We start from the raw sequence: 14503 nt of genomic DNA, 5'->3' as shown, positions 1-14503 counted from the left end.
ATAGAGGGCGAGATGCTGATGTGCATGGCCAGGAAAGGGACCTTGGGGTGATGGTGTCAGAGGATCTCATGGTGGCAAAACAATCTGACAGGGTGGTGTCCAAGCCCTAAGGATGCAAAGTGAGGTGCATAACTAGCAGAAAGGAGAAGGTGAAAATGCCCTTGTACAAGTCAGTGATGAGGACTCACTAAGAATGTGTTTAGTTTTAAAGGCATATCTTACCAAAGACATAAGACTCAAAACCACTAAGAGGAATGTGACCAAGGGCTGGTGCAAGAAGACGTACGAGAAGAGACTTGAAGACTTGAATATGTATGCCCTTGAGGAGAGGAGAGATATGATGAATACATTTACATACTTAAAAGATATCAATGAAAAAACAACCCTCTACCAAAAATGGAGAGGCTACAGAACTAGAAGGCATGAAATGCAGCTACAAGAAGGGAAACTTAAAAGCAACATCAGGAAAATACATTTTTCACAGAGAGGGCAGAGGATGCCTGGAATGCTCTCCTACAGACAGTGATGGGGACAGTGACAGAATTCAAAAAGGCATGGGAGAAACACAAGAGGATGGAATAAAAGTACAGAGCATTTCCACTCAAAGGAAAACTTAGATGACTCGCACTTTAAAAAAAGACATGGAGCAGGGGTTAACGTGCACAAAGAGACAGATACAAACCCTCTCCAGCCACCTTTTCTGAGCACACTAGATGGGCTATGTTGGTCTAGCTGCTTTATTGTAAGGATCACAGCTGCTTACACATACCATTTTGTTGGGTGCCCACTTCAAAAGTGAACACATTTTGTGTTAGAGAAGCAAGCAGACATACCTTCATTGCCTATGTTATCTATCATTCTTCAGATTTTTGGGGCCTGTTCATCTTGCATGGTACCTAGAGTAATTCAGCTTACACCTTTATCAGTGATGGCATAACCCAGAAAGCAAATCTTAAGCCTCTACTGTTTATCCCCTACTGAAGATGAGGTACAGGTTGAACTATGATTTCCTGCACTGACTCACAGACACCCCCAGTACTTCGGATTGCATGCATTTATCTTACCATGCTCTTTCAAACGTCCTCTATGTCCCATTGCCTACCCCACCTAATTCTGAATTCATTCCATGTCTGTGAAAAAAGCAGCTACACAAGGGTCCCACACAGATATGCAGAAAAAAGGACTCACCTGTTGTATTAGGCCTACTATTAACTGCATGAAAAATAACTGCAACAAAAAACAGAAAGACAGCCATTAGTGACCAGATACCACACTTAATTCCAGCATTTGAGAATCGGAATGTTTCTCATAGAGCATGTGCTATACCAACACAGTGTAAATGCCATAGATGCATCATGAAATTAAAGTTGCTTACCTGTAACTTGTATTTGCCACAGAGAGCAGGATCATGTCATCGGTATTGCCCTGATCACAGAATGTGCATAGTTTTACCAGTATAGCTTAGATGCTCTTATGCTTATGTATAGCAAGCACAGTACAGGCATCCACACAGCTAGACTTTCAGAGTCATATTACAGTCACAAAAAACGTTTATTGCTCGCTTTCCTACATTCCCAGATGTTCCCATCCTGCTAATGGTCTCCTCAGATATTCCCCCATCTCAAAGGTTTTCATGGAGTCTAAGACCTTATTTTTAGACGATCCCTCTCCACCCATACCCTAATACTGAACCACAACACCCGGTCATCACTGGATGCCAGATGATAACACACTATGACAGTGATGGCGAACCTTTCAGAGACTGAGTGCCCAAACAGCAACCCAAAATCTAATTATTTATCGCACGTGCCGGTACTCATTATGGGCGGGGTCACCACCCCTATGATAGCCACACCCCCTTACACCAGCCATGGCGCATATAAACAGACATCACTGAAAATATTATACTAGTATAGGAGAAAAAAAAATAACATGATTTTCTTTCATTATAAATCATTTCTGTAAGTTGTTACAGCTCCAGTATACCCAATGCAAAATAAGACAGCAGATGTAAATTCTCAAATTGGACATATTCCAAACACTAAAATGAAAATAAAATGATTTTTTCTACCTTTGTTGTCTGGTGATTTTGTTTTTCTATCTATATTGGTCCTAGTCGCTGATTCTGCTGCTCTCTTAACTCCATTTCCAGGACTTCCTTTCCATTTATTTCTTTACTTTCCTCCTTTCTTCTTAATTTCTTGCCCTCCATCCATGTCCAGCAACCCTCCTCTCCCCTCTAGCCACAAATGTCCAGCCACCCTCCTCTCTCCCCTGCCCTCCCCTCCCGCCACCCTCCCTCTCTCCTTGCCCTCCCCTCCAGCCACCAATGTCCAGCCACCCTCCTCTCCCCCCTGCCCTCCCAACGGCAGGCCTCCCTCCCACCCAGCATCAGACAGGCAGGCAGGCCTCCCTCCCACCCAGCACCAGGCCACCTAGCACCAAGCCTCCCTCCCTCCCAGCATCAGGCACCAGGCCTCCCTCCCTCCCACCCGGCACCAGGCCTCCCTCCCTCCCACCCGGCACCAGCCCGCCATCCCTCTCTCCCTCCGAACCCGAAGAAATTTAAAAGTCTTCCCTTGTCCGAATAGGCGGCGTCAGCATCAGCAGTAGCAGCGAAAAGCGTGCTGCTGGTTCGGCGCGTTTTCAGCCTTCCGTCTCTCAAGCTCTCTGGTCCCGCCCTAACAGGAAATGAGGGCGGGACCAGAGAGCTTGAGAGACGGAAGGCTGAAGACGCGCCGAACCAACAGCACGCTTTTCGCTGCTACTGCTGATGCTGACGCCGCCTATTCGGACAAGGGAAGACTTTTAAATTTCTTCAGGTTCGGAGGAAGGGAGGGATGGCGGGCTGGTGCCGGGTGGGAGGGAGGGAGGAATGCTTGACGCCGGGTGGGAAGGAGGGAGGAAGGAATGTTTGACGCCGGGTGGGTGGGAGGGCTAAGTCTCGGGTGAGGCGACCGTCGGCGCGCGTGCCAACAGAGAGGGCTCCGCGTGCCCTCTCTGGCACGCGTGCCATAGGTTCGCTATCACCGCACTATGACATCAGAAACATTAAGAACCAAGTCCAGTCACTCCCTCCGTGCTGGAATAGTTCTCCTTGTAGAGAATTCAGGATCTCCTTACCTCTAGACAACATTGTAGAAGGGATGTCGTAATCAACATCTGACAAAAATTTGTAATTCTCCCAAATTATTTGGAAGATTTATGAGCCCACTATTTGTAGCTATCAGACTGCACCAAAGGTTAAGCATCTTCCAATCAGACTGTTTTTACTCTGAGACTTCAAACAGAGTCAGAAATTTGGATGTTTTCTGAAGCTAGATTTAACCTGGATTTCCATACTTCCAAGACAGGATGAAATGGACAGAAAAGCACTCCTAGTTATCAGGAAACAAATCATGGTTTAATAAGATGCACTGTATATTAGTAGTACATAGTGCAGTAACCTCACGCTTGGACCACTTGGCAGATTGGCTTTCCTTCTAAATCTTTAGAATGATTGCAGTTGGAATGTCATCCGGTTGCAGATTTAGGAAGCATATTAAACTACAACGAGCTTCACTGACATCCTATTAGAGGGTGGTTAATTTTAAAAATTCTGCCATCTGTTTTGGGATCTTGCCAAGTACTTGTAACCTGGATTGGCCACTGTTGGAAACAGGAGGGCTTGATGGACCTTCAGTCTGTCCCAGTATGGCAACACTTATGTACTTATGACATTACCTACTATAAAGACAGATTTCAATCTTATGTCACTAAGTATTAGAGTTCACAGGAGAAGAACAATTCCTATTTTGAACAGATTAGATAGGCTGGTACATGACAGTGTGCTTTTTCCATCATTGGTACTATGTTTTAGATAAGTTGCCACAGGGCCGGTGAAGAGCTCCTAACAGCATACACACATATACTATAGAGCAGTGATCTTTCAGAATTTGCACTGCCTGCTGTTTACTGCAAAAGAGGCTTTCTCCTGTACAGAGGGTATTTGCCAGCCTCACACATACTCTTCACGCTTCACTTAGTTCTGATTTTTGCACCCAGGACATGCTATGGTCTTATGGAAAAAGCAGATCCTCTTGTTGTCATATTAAAAATCGGACATTTCTTACAAGATGATCACTATGTTTATCTCCTGCAATTTGAAATATATAGATGGAAATACTGGATATTGTTTTTGTGGATTTTGTATTACCAGCAGCACTTCATCAACTACACTCGAGATGCTGTCAAAGGGATTGCTGAACTGCTAGATGCCACGAGCCGGATGGCCTGGGAGAATCGGATAGTCCTTGATATGATGCTAGTTGAAAAAGGTGGGGGGGGGGTCTGTGCCATGATTGGCCCCCACTGTTGCACTTTTATTCCCAACAATACAGACCTGATGGAACCATTACCAAGGCTTTAGAAGGACTCACACCACCCTCGCCAATGAACTTGCAGAAAATTCTGGCATTGACACATCTTGGACAGGGTGACTGGAAAGTGCCTTTGGGAAATGGAAAAATTTCTTCCTCTCTGCAGCCACAACTTTGCTAATCGTCATTGCCATTTTTGTGCTCGAAGGCTGTTGCATCATACCATGTGTTAGACTTGTTGAACGCCTCATAGAAACAACTCTTAGTAAGAAAGTTCACGCTGGACAGTATGTGCTATACGAAAGACTGATTCGCAAAGCTGAAACTGGACTCTATGATACCATAGGACATGCTGTTAATGAGGACCATAATGTTAGTGAGGCATATTAGAATATGAATGCTGTTGTGGGAGACTAAAGATAATATGCTATCCATACCTGCAATATCTTGCTAAAATACATAACTGAAACTGCTAGTAGTAAGAAATAAGGCCTACAAGGACAAGCTTTTGTCTTGCATGAAAAGTTACATACCAATACATAATTTCTTTTAATATATGACATATTACCTTTGGGTTAAGTTTATTATATGACATGTTTATTTTAGGTTTATTATATGACGCATTAGTTTTAGGTTCAGTTTATTGTAAGACATATTAATTTTAAGCTTATTACAAGATATATTATTTTTAGGTTTATTATGTTTTACTGGTTTCATGCTTTTATCTTGCTACATAGGTGCAATTAAGTTTATAGGGTATGCCTTACCTTCTTCTTGCTAACTTGGTCCCCTTCCTCAGCAACCATGGGAAATATTGGAATTTATAACTAATATAAGGTCCGGGGGGGGGGGGGGGTACAGTTTCCAATTATCCATTAGATACACATTCTGACCACATTGTTTTCATTGCCCTTGTCCTACTTATACGACACTTACAACATACATCCTTTTGTGCTCACATCTTAGTGCTCTGGAGGTCATGTGGCCAGGAGGGGTAACGTGAGTGCCTACTTCCTGCTCGCGACATAAGACAGCCTATGACCAGGGCACTAACATATTGCAACTGAAGACAGGTCACAGATCCAGCTGCAAGACTGGACTGTTATGTACATTGGGACATTTCCTTATGCCATCATCGCTGTTTGTGAAGCCCTTGTTTACGCAGGCCTTCAAGGGGGGATATGATAACAATGAACCTATTTGGGCCTTCTCTGAACCAAAGTCCTGATGCCTGAAGCTGTCGAGCTAAGTCTAAAAATCATAGCCTCTGTGTGACCCTGAGGCACATAAGCTTTTGTGACAAACTAGCTGACAGTTTGCAGAAAAGAGGACGTGAAGCAATTTTCCATGGAAGATGTTTACTGAAAGAATGTGGTTAGCTTTTTGCAGTTTTTGATATCTGGTGAGATAAGATAAAAGATTGCTGGTGAAATGGACTCTGGTGAAGCAAGTGGAAAGTTCTAATCGGTATGATGTTGTTCTGGACCTCCCTAATAATCTTGATCAGCTGTCAAAACCAATGTCTAGCAATAATAGAGGCGGGTCTAATGCTAGCAAACTATTAGAATTATATGATGATAGAAAAAAGTATATAACCTGAGAGTCAGCTGGACTTAGTTGGAGAAGTACATAGAGATTGCATCTGTAAGCATCCTGTGTATCTCCCATGAGAAAAGCATTATAGACTCTACAATTATAGACTGTCTGTTTTTCTAACCTGGTAAGTGAATAAAATCAGTATTTTCTCATCATTGGGTGGTGTCTAATTCTTCTCTTCCTAGCTGGGTGAGTGTGTGGAACATTCATCTGGGTTCAGAAGGGCAGGTGAATTTATAAACAGCTGTCATTTCCCAAAAATGAAAGTGAAATCAGTACTCACCCCGCTGACAGCCAGAAAGGAACGCCCCATCTGTCCTCAAAGGGAAATAGGATTCCTGCTCTGCAGAAGGGGCAGCCTAGCAGCCAAGCTCTCCAACATCTGAGAGGTGACCTGGAAGCTGTCCTGCCAATCTAAAAAGACTAGTGCTGTCTTTTGGGGGTTTTTTGAAACAGAAAACAGTTAAATAGTACCTCTTTGGGGTTTTTTTTTTAAATTTTAAACTCGGAGGAAGATATAGAGAGCAGAAATCTGTACTGGGGCACAGAATGGGGGAGGGACCTGGCACCATCAGGTGTACCCCAAAGCCAGCACTGTGCAGCCTGGTATCCTCAAGCTCAACAAAACCAGGGATCCTGGAACTAGAGCGGCCACTAGAGATGAATCCAGCTGTTTGTAGAGAACCATCCACCACCTGCTGGAGACACAGATATACTGAAGGTACAGGAGCAATCGTGTCTTATAAGACAGAGTTCAGTGCTCTTATCTCCACCTGCTGGTAGATAGTCAAAATCCATACATAATCATCTGCTGCTAACATAAAGGAAGGTCCTATTTTAGCAGTGTCTATTTTACGAAAAATCCCCTCAGGCACCAGTAGATAAAGTGAAGACACTTACCTATAGTAAGTGTTCTCCAAAGACAGGCCATTCATTCTCACATGTGGGGTGACATCATCCACGTCACCCAGTACGGCGCTTAAACAGCTTTAAGAGCTTGCGCAGCATCCCCACTAAGTATGCTTAAATGCCTTCCCGCCCACCAAGACAGCACTGGACCGTCCAGTACAAAAAAGAGACAACTCCAAAGGGAGGTGGGAGGATATGTGAGAATGAATGACCTGCTGTCCTCGGAGAATAACTGCTACAGGTAAGTATCTTTGCTTTCTCCGAGGACAAGCAGGCCATATTCTCACATGTGGGAATCCCTAGCTACCAGGCTCACTGAAAACAACCCCACAGGTCATTTGGGCCTCGCAATGGCAAGGACAAAATAGTAATTAACCTACTACTATATCAACTGCATGAACATGTAACCTGGAACAGAACAAAATGGGCCTAGGAGGATAGTAAAATAGTGACAGCAGATAAAGACCTGAATGATTCATCTAGTCTGCCCACATCACATTCATTCTCAATTCAAGATTAAAATCAACAATGAATGCGATATTATATCCTTGGTCATGGCCTTTCTTTGTAGTTTCTGAGACATAGACTGTAGAAGTCCGCCCAGCTCTGTCCTTATGTTCAAACTACTAGAGTTGCCTTCAAATCCTATCAGAATCCGTCTTGTCATTTGTGGGACAGACCATAAAAAGTCTGCCCAGCACTGTCCTCATTTTCCAAATTACTGTGGAGTTTCTGTCAAAGATCTCTACAGCCCACACTAAACTGGATTGCTATATGCCGCACTCAGACCGTACAAGCCAGGCCAACACCGACCTTAGTTGATATAGCCAGAGTTGCCATCTAAGCACCACTTAATATGAAAACACATATGCAACACTTTAAAGTTGTTATTGTTTTGTTTTAATACCATACCATTTATTTTCTACTTACAGATCCTCTGTGTTCATCCCACACCATTTTGAATTCCGCCACAGTTTATTTTCTCCACCACTACCCTCGAGAGGGCATTCCAGGCATCCAACACCCTCTCCATGAAAAATAATTTTCTGACATTACTCCTAAGTCTACTACCCCACAACTTCAAATCATGTCCTCTAGTTTTACCATTCTCCCTTCTCTGGAAAATATCTGTTTCTATATTAATACCTTTCAAGTATTTAAACGTCTGTATCATATCTCCTCTTTCCCTCCTCTAGGGTATACATATTCAGGTCTTCCAGTCTTTTCTTATGTCTTTTGACACAATCCCCAAACCATTTTTGCTGCTTTCCTCTGGACCGCATCAAGTCTTCTTATATCTTTAGCAAGATATGGCCTCCAAAACTGAACACAATACTCCATGTTGAGTCTCACCAACGATTTGTACAGGGGCATCAACACCTCCTTTCTTCTGTTGGTTACACCTCTCTGTACAACCTAGCATCCTTCTGGCTAGGTTGTCATACTGTTTTGTTAACTTCAGATCCTCAGATACTATCACCCCAGGATCCCTCTCCCTGGCTGCGCATATCAGCCTCTCACTGACTAACACATATGTCTCCCTTGGATTTCTACTAAGTGAATCACTGTGCACATTGAATTTTAATTGCCAAACATTAGACTGTTCTTCTAGCTTTTGCAGATTCCTTCAGGGTGTCCGCTGTGTTACAAATCTTGGTATCATCCGCAAAAAAGCAAACCTTACCTTCTAACCCTTTGCAATGTCACTCACAAATATATTGAACAGAATGTCACTCACAAATATATTGATAATAATGAACCTGTCTGGGCCAACACTGAACCAAAGTTAAAGCAGTTTGTCTGTTCTTAAAATCCTGTCCTTTGTCTGACCCAGAAATAAGCTTTGTGACAAGCTGGGCTTGCAGCTTGCAGAAAGAGGAACCAAGAGCTCAAAATGTTCCAGCCAGGGCAGAGGACAGAATGTATATAGGAGCTCTTTGCAAATTATCTGGATATGCAGGCGATGGAAACATGAGATAACAGGTTACTGGTGAAATGGACTGTGAAGCAAGCTAGTAAACAAACTAATCAGTCTGATATTTCTGATCAGCTTTAGAAGAAAAGGGGAACATAAAAAAGGCAGGACTAGTGACGTGTCTCCCTTAGACTCAATGTTAACTTTTCCATATATAAGTGATTGTATTACCTACTTCTGTGGAGATGTACTTAAAAGACTGCACTTTGCATCTTGGGCATACTCCCATGAGAAAAGCATTGTAGACTTATTGGCTATTTTTCAAACTTGGTAAGGGAATAAAGCCTAGCATTTTCTCATATCTTGTGGCATCCATTTTGTTTCTCCCTAACTTCGGGAGTGTGTGGAGTATTCCTCTGGATTGGGAAGAAATAAATAAACAATATTGAATGGAACTGGCCCCAGCACTGATCCTTGAGGCACTCCACTACTCACCTTTCCTTCCTCCAAGTGAATTCCATTAACCACCATCCTCTGGCACCTGTCCATCAACCAGCTCCTAATCCAGTTCAACATTTTGGGTCCTAACTTCAGCCTGTCAAGATTATTCAAGAGTCTCCTAAGAGGAACAGTATCAAAGGCTTTGCAGAAATCTAATCAGATTACACCTAGTGCATATCCTCGATCCAATTCTCTGGTCACCCAGTCAAAGAATTCAATCAGATTTGTTTGGCTCGATTTAACTTTGGTAAAACCATGTCATCTCGATCTATTGGACTCCAGGAAATTCACTATCCTTTCCTTCAGCATCACTTCCATTATTAACCAGTGAGGCTTACCAGCCTGTAGTTTCCAACTTCTTCTCTGTCACCACTTTTGTAAAGAGAGACCACATCTGCTCTTCTCCAATCCCCATCTCCAAGGGTTTGTTAAGGTAAAATTATGTATCATACCTGATAATTTTCTTTCCATTAATCATAGCTGATCAATCCATAGACTGGTGGGTTGTGTCCATCTACCAGCAGGTGGAGATAGAGAGCAATCCTTTTGCCTCCCTATATGTAGTCATGTGCTGCCAGAAACTCCTCAGTATGTCGATATCAAAGCTCCATCCGCAGGACTCAGCACTTAGAGAATTACACCCACAAAGGGACACTCTGCCCAGCTCACCACCGCCGAAACGGGGGAGGGTAATAAAACCAGCTCATCCCCACACAAGTGGGGGAGGGGAATCCGTACAGCTCATCCCCGCGGAGCGGGGAGGGACACCACACCCGCCGATGCGGGGGGATCTGGCTTATCCTGCAACCGCAACCGCGGGAGGAGGACTGACTGACCCTAACACCGCCGAAGCGGGAGGGGTACAAAGCTGCCCTACAGCCGCATGAAGCGGGAGGGAGCGCCGGCAGAATTTAGGTCTCAATCCAGCCCCGTAAAACGGAGGGGAGAGGAATGCAGCAGCTCACTGTAACACAAAATCATCTCAACTCCTGAAGAATCCAATTGAAAAAACTTGAACACGAAGTCCTCCTGAACAGGAACTGAAGACTAAACTTGAACCTGAAATGCAACCAGAATATAAACAGTATAGATATCTGGGAGGGGCTATGGATTGATCAGCTATGATTAATGGAAAGAAAATTATCAGGTATGATACATAATTTTACCTTCCATATCATCATGCTGATCAATCCATAGACTGGTGGGATGTACCGAAGCAGTACTCACCCAGGGCGGGACATAGAAATCCCTGACCGCAACACTGAAGCTCCAAACCGGGCCTCCGCCCGAGCAGCCACAGTCAAGCGGTAATGACGGGAGAAGGTATGAGCCGATGCCCAAGTTGCCGCCTTGCAAATCTCTTCCAAGGAGACGGACCCGGCCTCTGCCATCGAGGCCGCCTGAGCTCTAGTGGAGTGAGCCTTCAGCCGGATAGGCGGCACCTTCGCCGCGGCCACATAAGCCGCTGCAATGGCTTCCTTGACCCATCTTGCCACTGTAGGCTTAGCAGCCTGCAGACCCTTATGAGGACCTGCAAACAGGACAAACAGATGATCCGACTTCCGGAAATCATTGGTCACTTCCAAGTATCTGATGATGACTCGTCTCGCATCTAGATATTTGAGAGCAGAGTACTCCTCTGGGTAGTCCTCCCTACGAAAGGATGAGAGACAGAGCTGCTGATTCACATGGAAGCGAGAAACAATCTTGGGCAGGAAGGAAGGCACCGTGCGAATAGACACTCCTGCCTCAGTGAACTGCAGGAAGGGTTCCCGACATGATAGCGCCTGGAGCTCGGAAACTCGTCTGGCTGAAGTGATAGCCACCAAAAAGACTGCTTTCAACGTCAGGTCTTTCAGAGATGCCCTTGACAAGGGTTCAAAAGGCGGCTTCTGCAAGGCTCTTAGCACCAGGTTGAGATTCCACACAGGCACCACTGAGTGCAGAGGAGGGCGCAGGTGATTAACTCCCTTGAGAAAGTGCACCATATCTGGCTGTGAGGCCAGGGAAGCACCCTTCAGGCGACCCCTGAAGCAAGCCAAAGCTGCTACCTGGACTTTAAGGGAACTGAGCGACAGGCTTTTCTCCAGACCTTCTTGCAGGAACGCCAGCACTGAAGAAATTGGAGCAGTGAAGGGAGAAAGTGAGCCTGCCTCACACCACGATGCAAAGGTACGCCAAACCCTGGCGTAAACAGTAGAAGTAGAGCGCTTCCTCGCTCTCAGCATAGTGGCGATGACCTTGTCTGAGAAGCCCTTCTTCCTCAGACGCTGCCGCTCAATAGCCAGGCCGTAAGACCAAAGGGGGAGGGATCCTCCATCACCACGGGACCCTGATGCAACTGGCCCGGCCCCGCTGGCAGCCGCAGAGGGCCGTCCACTGAGAGCCTGATCAAGTCTGCATACCAGGGACGTCTGGGCCAGTACGGACCCACCAGGATTATCCGGCCCGGATGCATGCCACCCGGTCTAGCACCCTGCCCAACATGGGCCAGGACGGGAACACATAGAGAAGCTCCTGTGTCGGCCACTGTTGGAGAAGAGCATCTACTACCAGAGATCGAGGGTCCCGTCCTCTGCTGAAAAAGCGCGGCACTTGGCAATTGGCCGATGACGCCATCAGATCTAGGCTCGGCTGGCCCCAGCGCTTCGTGATGTCCAAGAACGCCTGAGCCAATAGCTGCCACTCTCCGGGATCCAAGGTATGGCGACTGAGAAAGTCCGCCTTGACATTCATGACTCCCGCAATGTGGGCCGCCGACAGCTGTTCCAGGTTCGCTTCCGCCCACTGGCATAGATTCATGGCCTCCTTGGCTAGAGGGGCGCTCTTGGTACCTCCCTGGCGATTGACATAGGCCACAGCCGTGGCATTGTCCGACAGGACCCGTACTGGCTTCAACGCCAGTACCGGGAGAAACTCCAAAAGCGCCAACCGAATGGCTCTGAGTTCCAGGAGGTTGATAGACCACTTTGTCTCTGCAGGAGATCAGAGCCCCTGCGCTGTCCTTCCCAAGCAGTGGGCTCCCCAGCCCGTCAAAGAGGCATCCGTCGTGACGACAACCCACTCCGGGGTCAAAAGAGGCATCCCTGCGGACAACTTGTCTGTCCTCAGCCACCAGCTCAGTGCCTTGCGCACTGCTGGGTCCAAGGGAAGGCGCACAGCGTAATCCTCCGACACTGGAGTCCAGCGCTGCAGCAGAGAGAGTTGTAGTGGTCTCATATGAGCCCTGGCCCAGGGCACTACTTCCATCATGGCCGTCATAGAGCCCAACAGCTGCACATAGTCCCAAGCCCAAAGAGGAGAGGCTACTAGGAACTGGTCCACCTGAGCCTGAAGCTTGACAATCCGATTGTCCGGCAGGAACACTCTGCCCACTTGGGTGTCGAAACGAACTCCCAGATAATCCAGGGACTGAGTCGGGCGCAGCTGGCTTTTCTCCCAGTTGATGATCCACCCCAGGGAGCTCAAAAGAGTAATCACCTGGTCTACAGCTCTGCCGCACTCTGCGTAAGAGGGGGCTCGGATCAACCAGTTGTCCAGATAAGGATGGACTTGGACTCCTTCCTTTCGTAGGAAGGCCGCGATGACCACCATTACTTTGGAGAAGGTCCGCGGAGCAGTAGCCAACCCGAACGGGAGGGCTCTGAACTGGAAGTGTCGGCCCAGGACTGCAAAACGCAGAAAGCGTTGATGAGGAGGCCAGATGGGAATATGCAAGTAAGCTTCCTTGATGTCTAAGGATGCCAGAAACTCCCCTGCCTTCACTGCCGCTATAACAGAGCAGAGAGTCTCCATTCGGAAGTGCCGAACTTTCAAGGCCCAATTGACCCCTTTGAGGTCGAGGATAGGCCGTACAGAACCTCCTTTCTTTGGTACCACAAAGTAAATGGAGTAACGTCCCTTGCTAAGCTGATCTTCTGGCACCGGAACGACCGCACCCAGGCGGATCAGATTGTCCAAAGTCTGCTGCACTGCCACAGCTTTGACTGGAGACTTGCAGGGAGAGTGCACAAACCCGTCTCTTAAGGGTCGGCAGAACTCTAGCTTGTAGCCGTCTCTGATGACTTCCAGCACCCAAGCGTCTGAAGTTACCCTGGTCCACTCGCCCAGAAACGAGGACAGGCGTCCTCCAATCTGCACTGGGCCATGGACCAGGGCCCCGTCATTGGGTACGAGACCCTGGGGGAGGACCGGAGGATGCACCTCCGGGACGGCGGTCTCTGCGAAAGGAATGCTGCTTGGGGGAGAAGTTCCTCTTGAAGGAAGAGGGGGCAGAGGAGCCCGACTTGCCCGGGCAATACCGACGGGCTTCCTGAAACCGTCCTTTGGAGGAACCGGGGCGAGCACCACTGGCCCGAGCCCTGACCTCTGGTACCTCTTGCCCTTAGACGTGTCGAGATCGGTCACAATTTTGTCCAGCTCGACCCCAAAGAGCAGCTTGCCTTTAAAAGGCAACTTAACCAGGCGAGACTTAGAGGCGTGGTCAGCAGACCAATGCTTCAGCCAAAGCCAATGCCGCGCAGAGACTGTCTGAGCCATACCCTTAGCCGAGGCTCTCAAGACATCATACAGCAAGTCTGCCAAATAAGCCAAGCCCGATTCCAGGGCCGGCCAATCAGCCCTCAAAGAAGGATCCGAGGGGGAAGCCCGCTGCACAATCGTCAGGCACGCCCTGGCCACATAGGAGCCGCAAACTGAGGCCTGCAAACTTAAAGCAGGAGCCTCGAAGGACGACCTTAAGGCCACCTCCAATCTTCTGTCTTGGGCGTCCTTTAGGGCCGTGCCACCTTCCACCGGCAACGCCGTTTTCTTAGTCACCGCAGTGATTAAAGAATCCACGGTAGGCCAAAGAAAGGCCTCCCGTTTACCTTCAGGCAGAGGATAGAGGCGGGACATAGCCCTAGCCACTTTGAGGCTCGCTTCTGGGACATCCCATTGAGCCGAAATCAAGGTTCGCATGGCCTCATGCACGTGGAAGGTTCTAGGCGGGCGCTTCGTCCCCAGCATAATGGCGGAGCCAACAGAGGCTGAGGGAGAGACGTCCTCCGGAGAGGAAATCTTCAAAATGCTCATGGCCTGCACTAACAGGTTGGGCAAATCCTCTGAGCGAAAGATCCGCGCTGCAGAGGGGTCATCCGCTCCATCCGAGCGGGAATCTGTCTCCTCCAAGGAATCCCCAAAGGACCGTTGGGAGAACTCAGATAAGCTGCCCTCATCTACATCA

General features: G+C 47.3%; 1 protein-coding gene across 1 annotated transcript in view; it reads right to left on the bottom strand.

Moving 5' to 3' along the window:
• Window positions 1-14503, bottom strand: part of DGAT1 (diacylglycerol O-acyltransferase 1) — a 365492-nt gene that overhangs the window by 149781 nt on the left and 201208 nt on the right. Inside the window, exon 10 of the mRNA XM_030220830.1 lies at window positions 1189-1227. Within this exon, the coding sequence (XP_030076690.1) occupies window positions 1189-1227 (39 nt within the window). The remainder of the gene's footprint in view (window positions 1-1188; window positions 1228-14503) is intronic.

This window comes from Microcaecilia unicolor, chromosome 1, assembly GCF_901765095.1.
Source record: "Microcaecilia unicolor chromosome 1, aMicUni1.1, whole genome shotgun sequence".
Lineage (NCBI taxonomy): Eukaryota > Metazoa > Chordata > Amphibia > Gymnophiona > Siphonopidae > Microcaecilia > Microcaecilia unicolor.
Note: the sequence above shows the minus strand (reverse complement) of the source record. Positions and strands in the feature narration are given on the sequence as shown.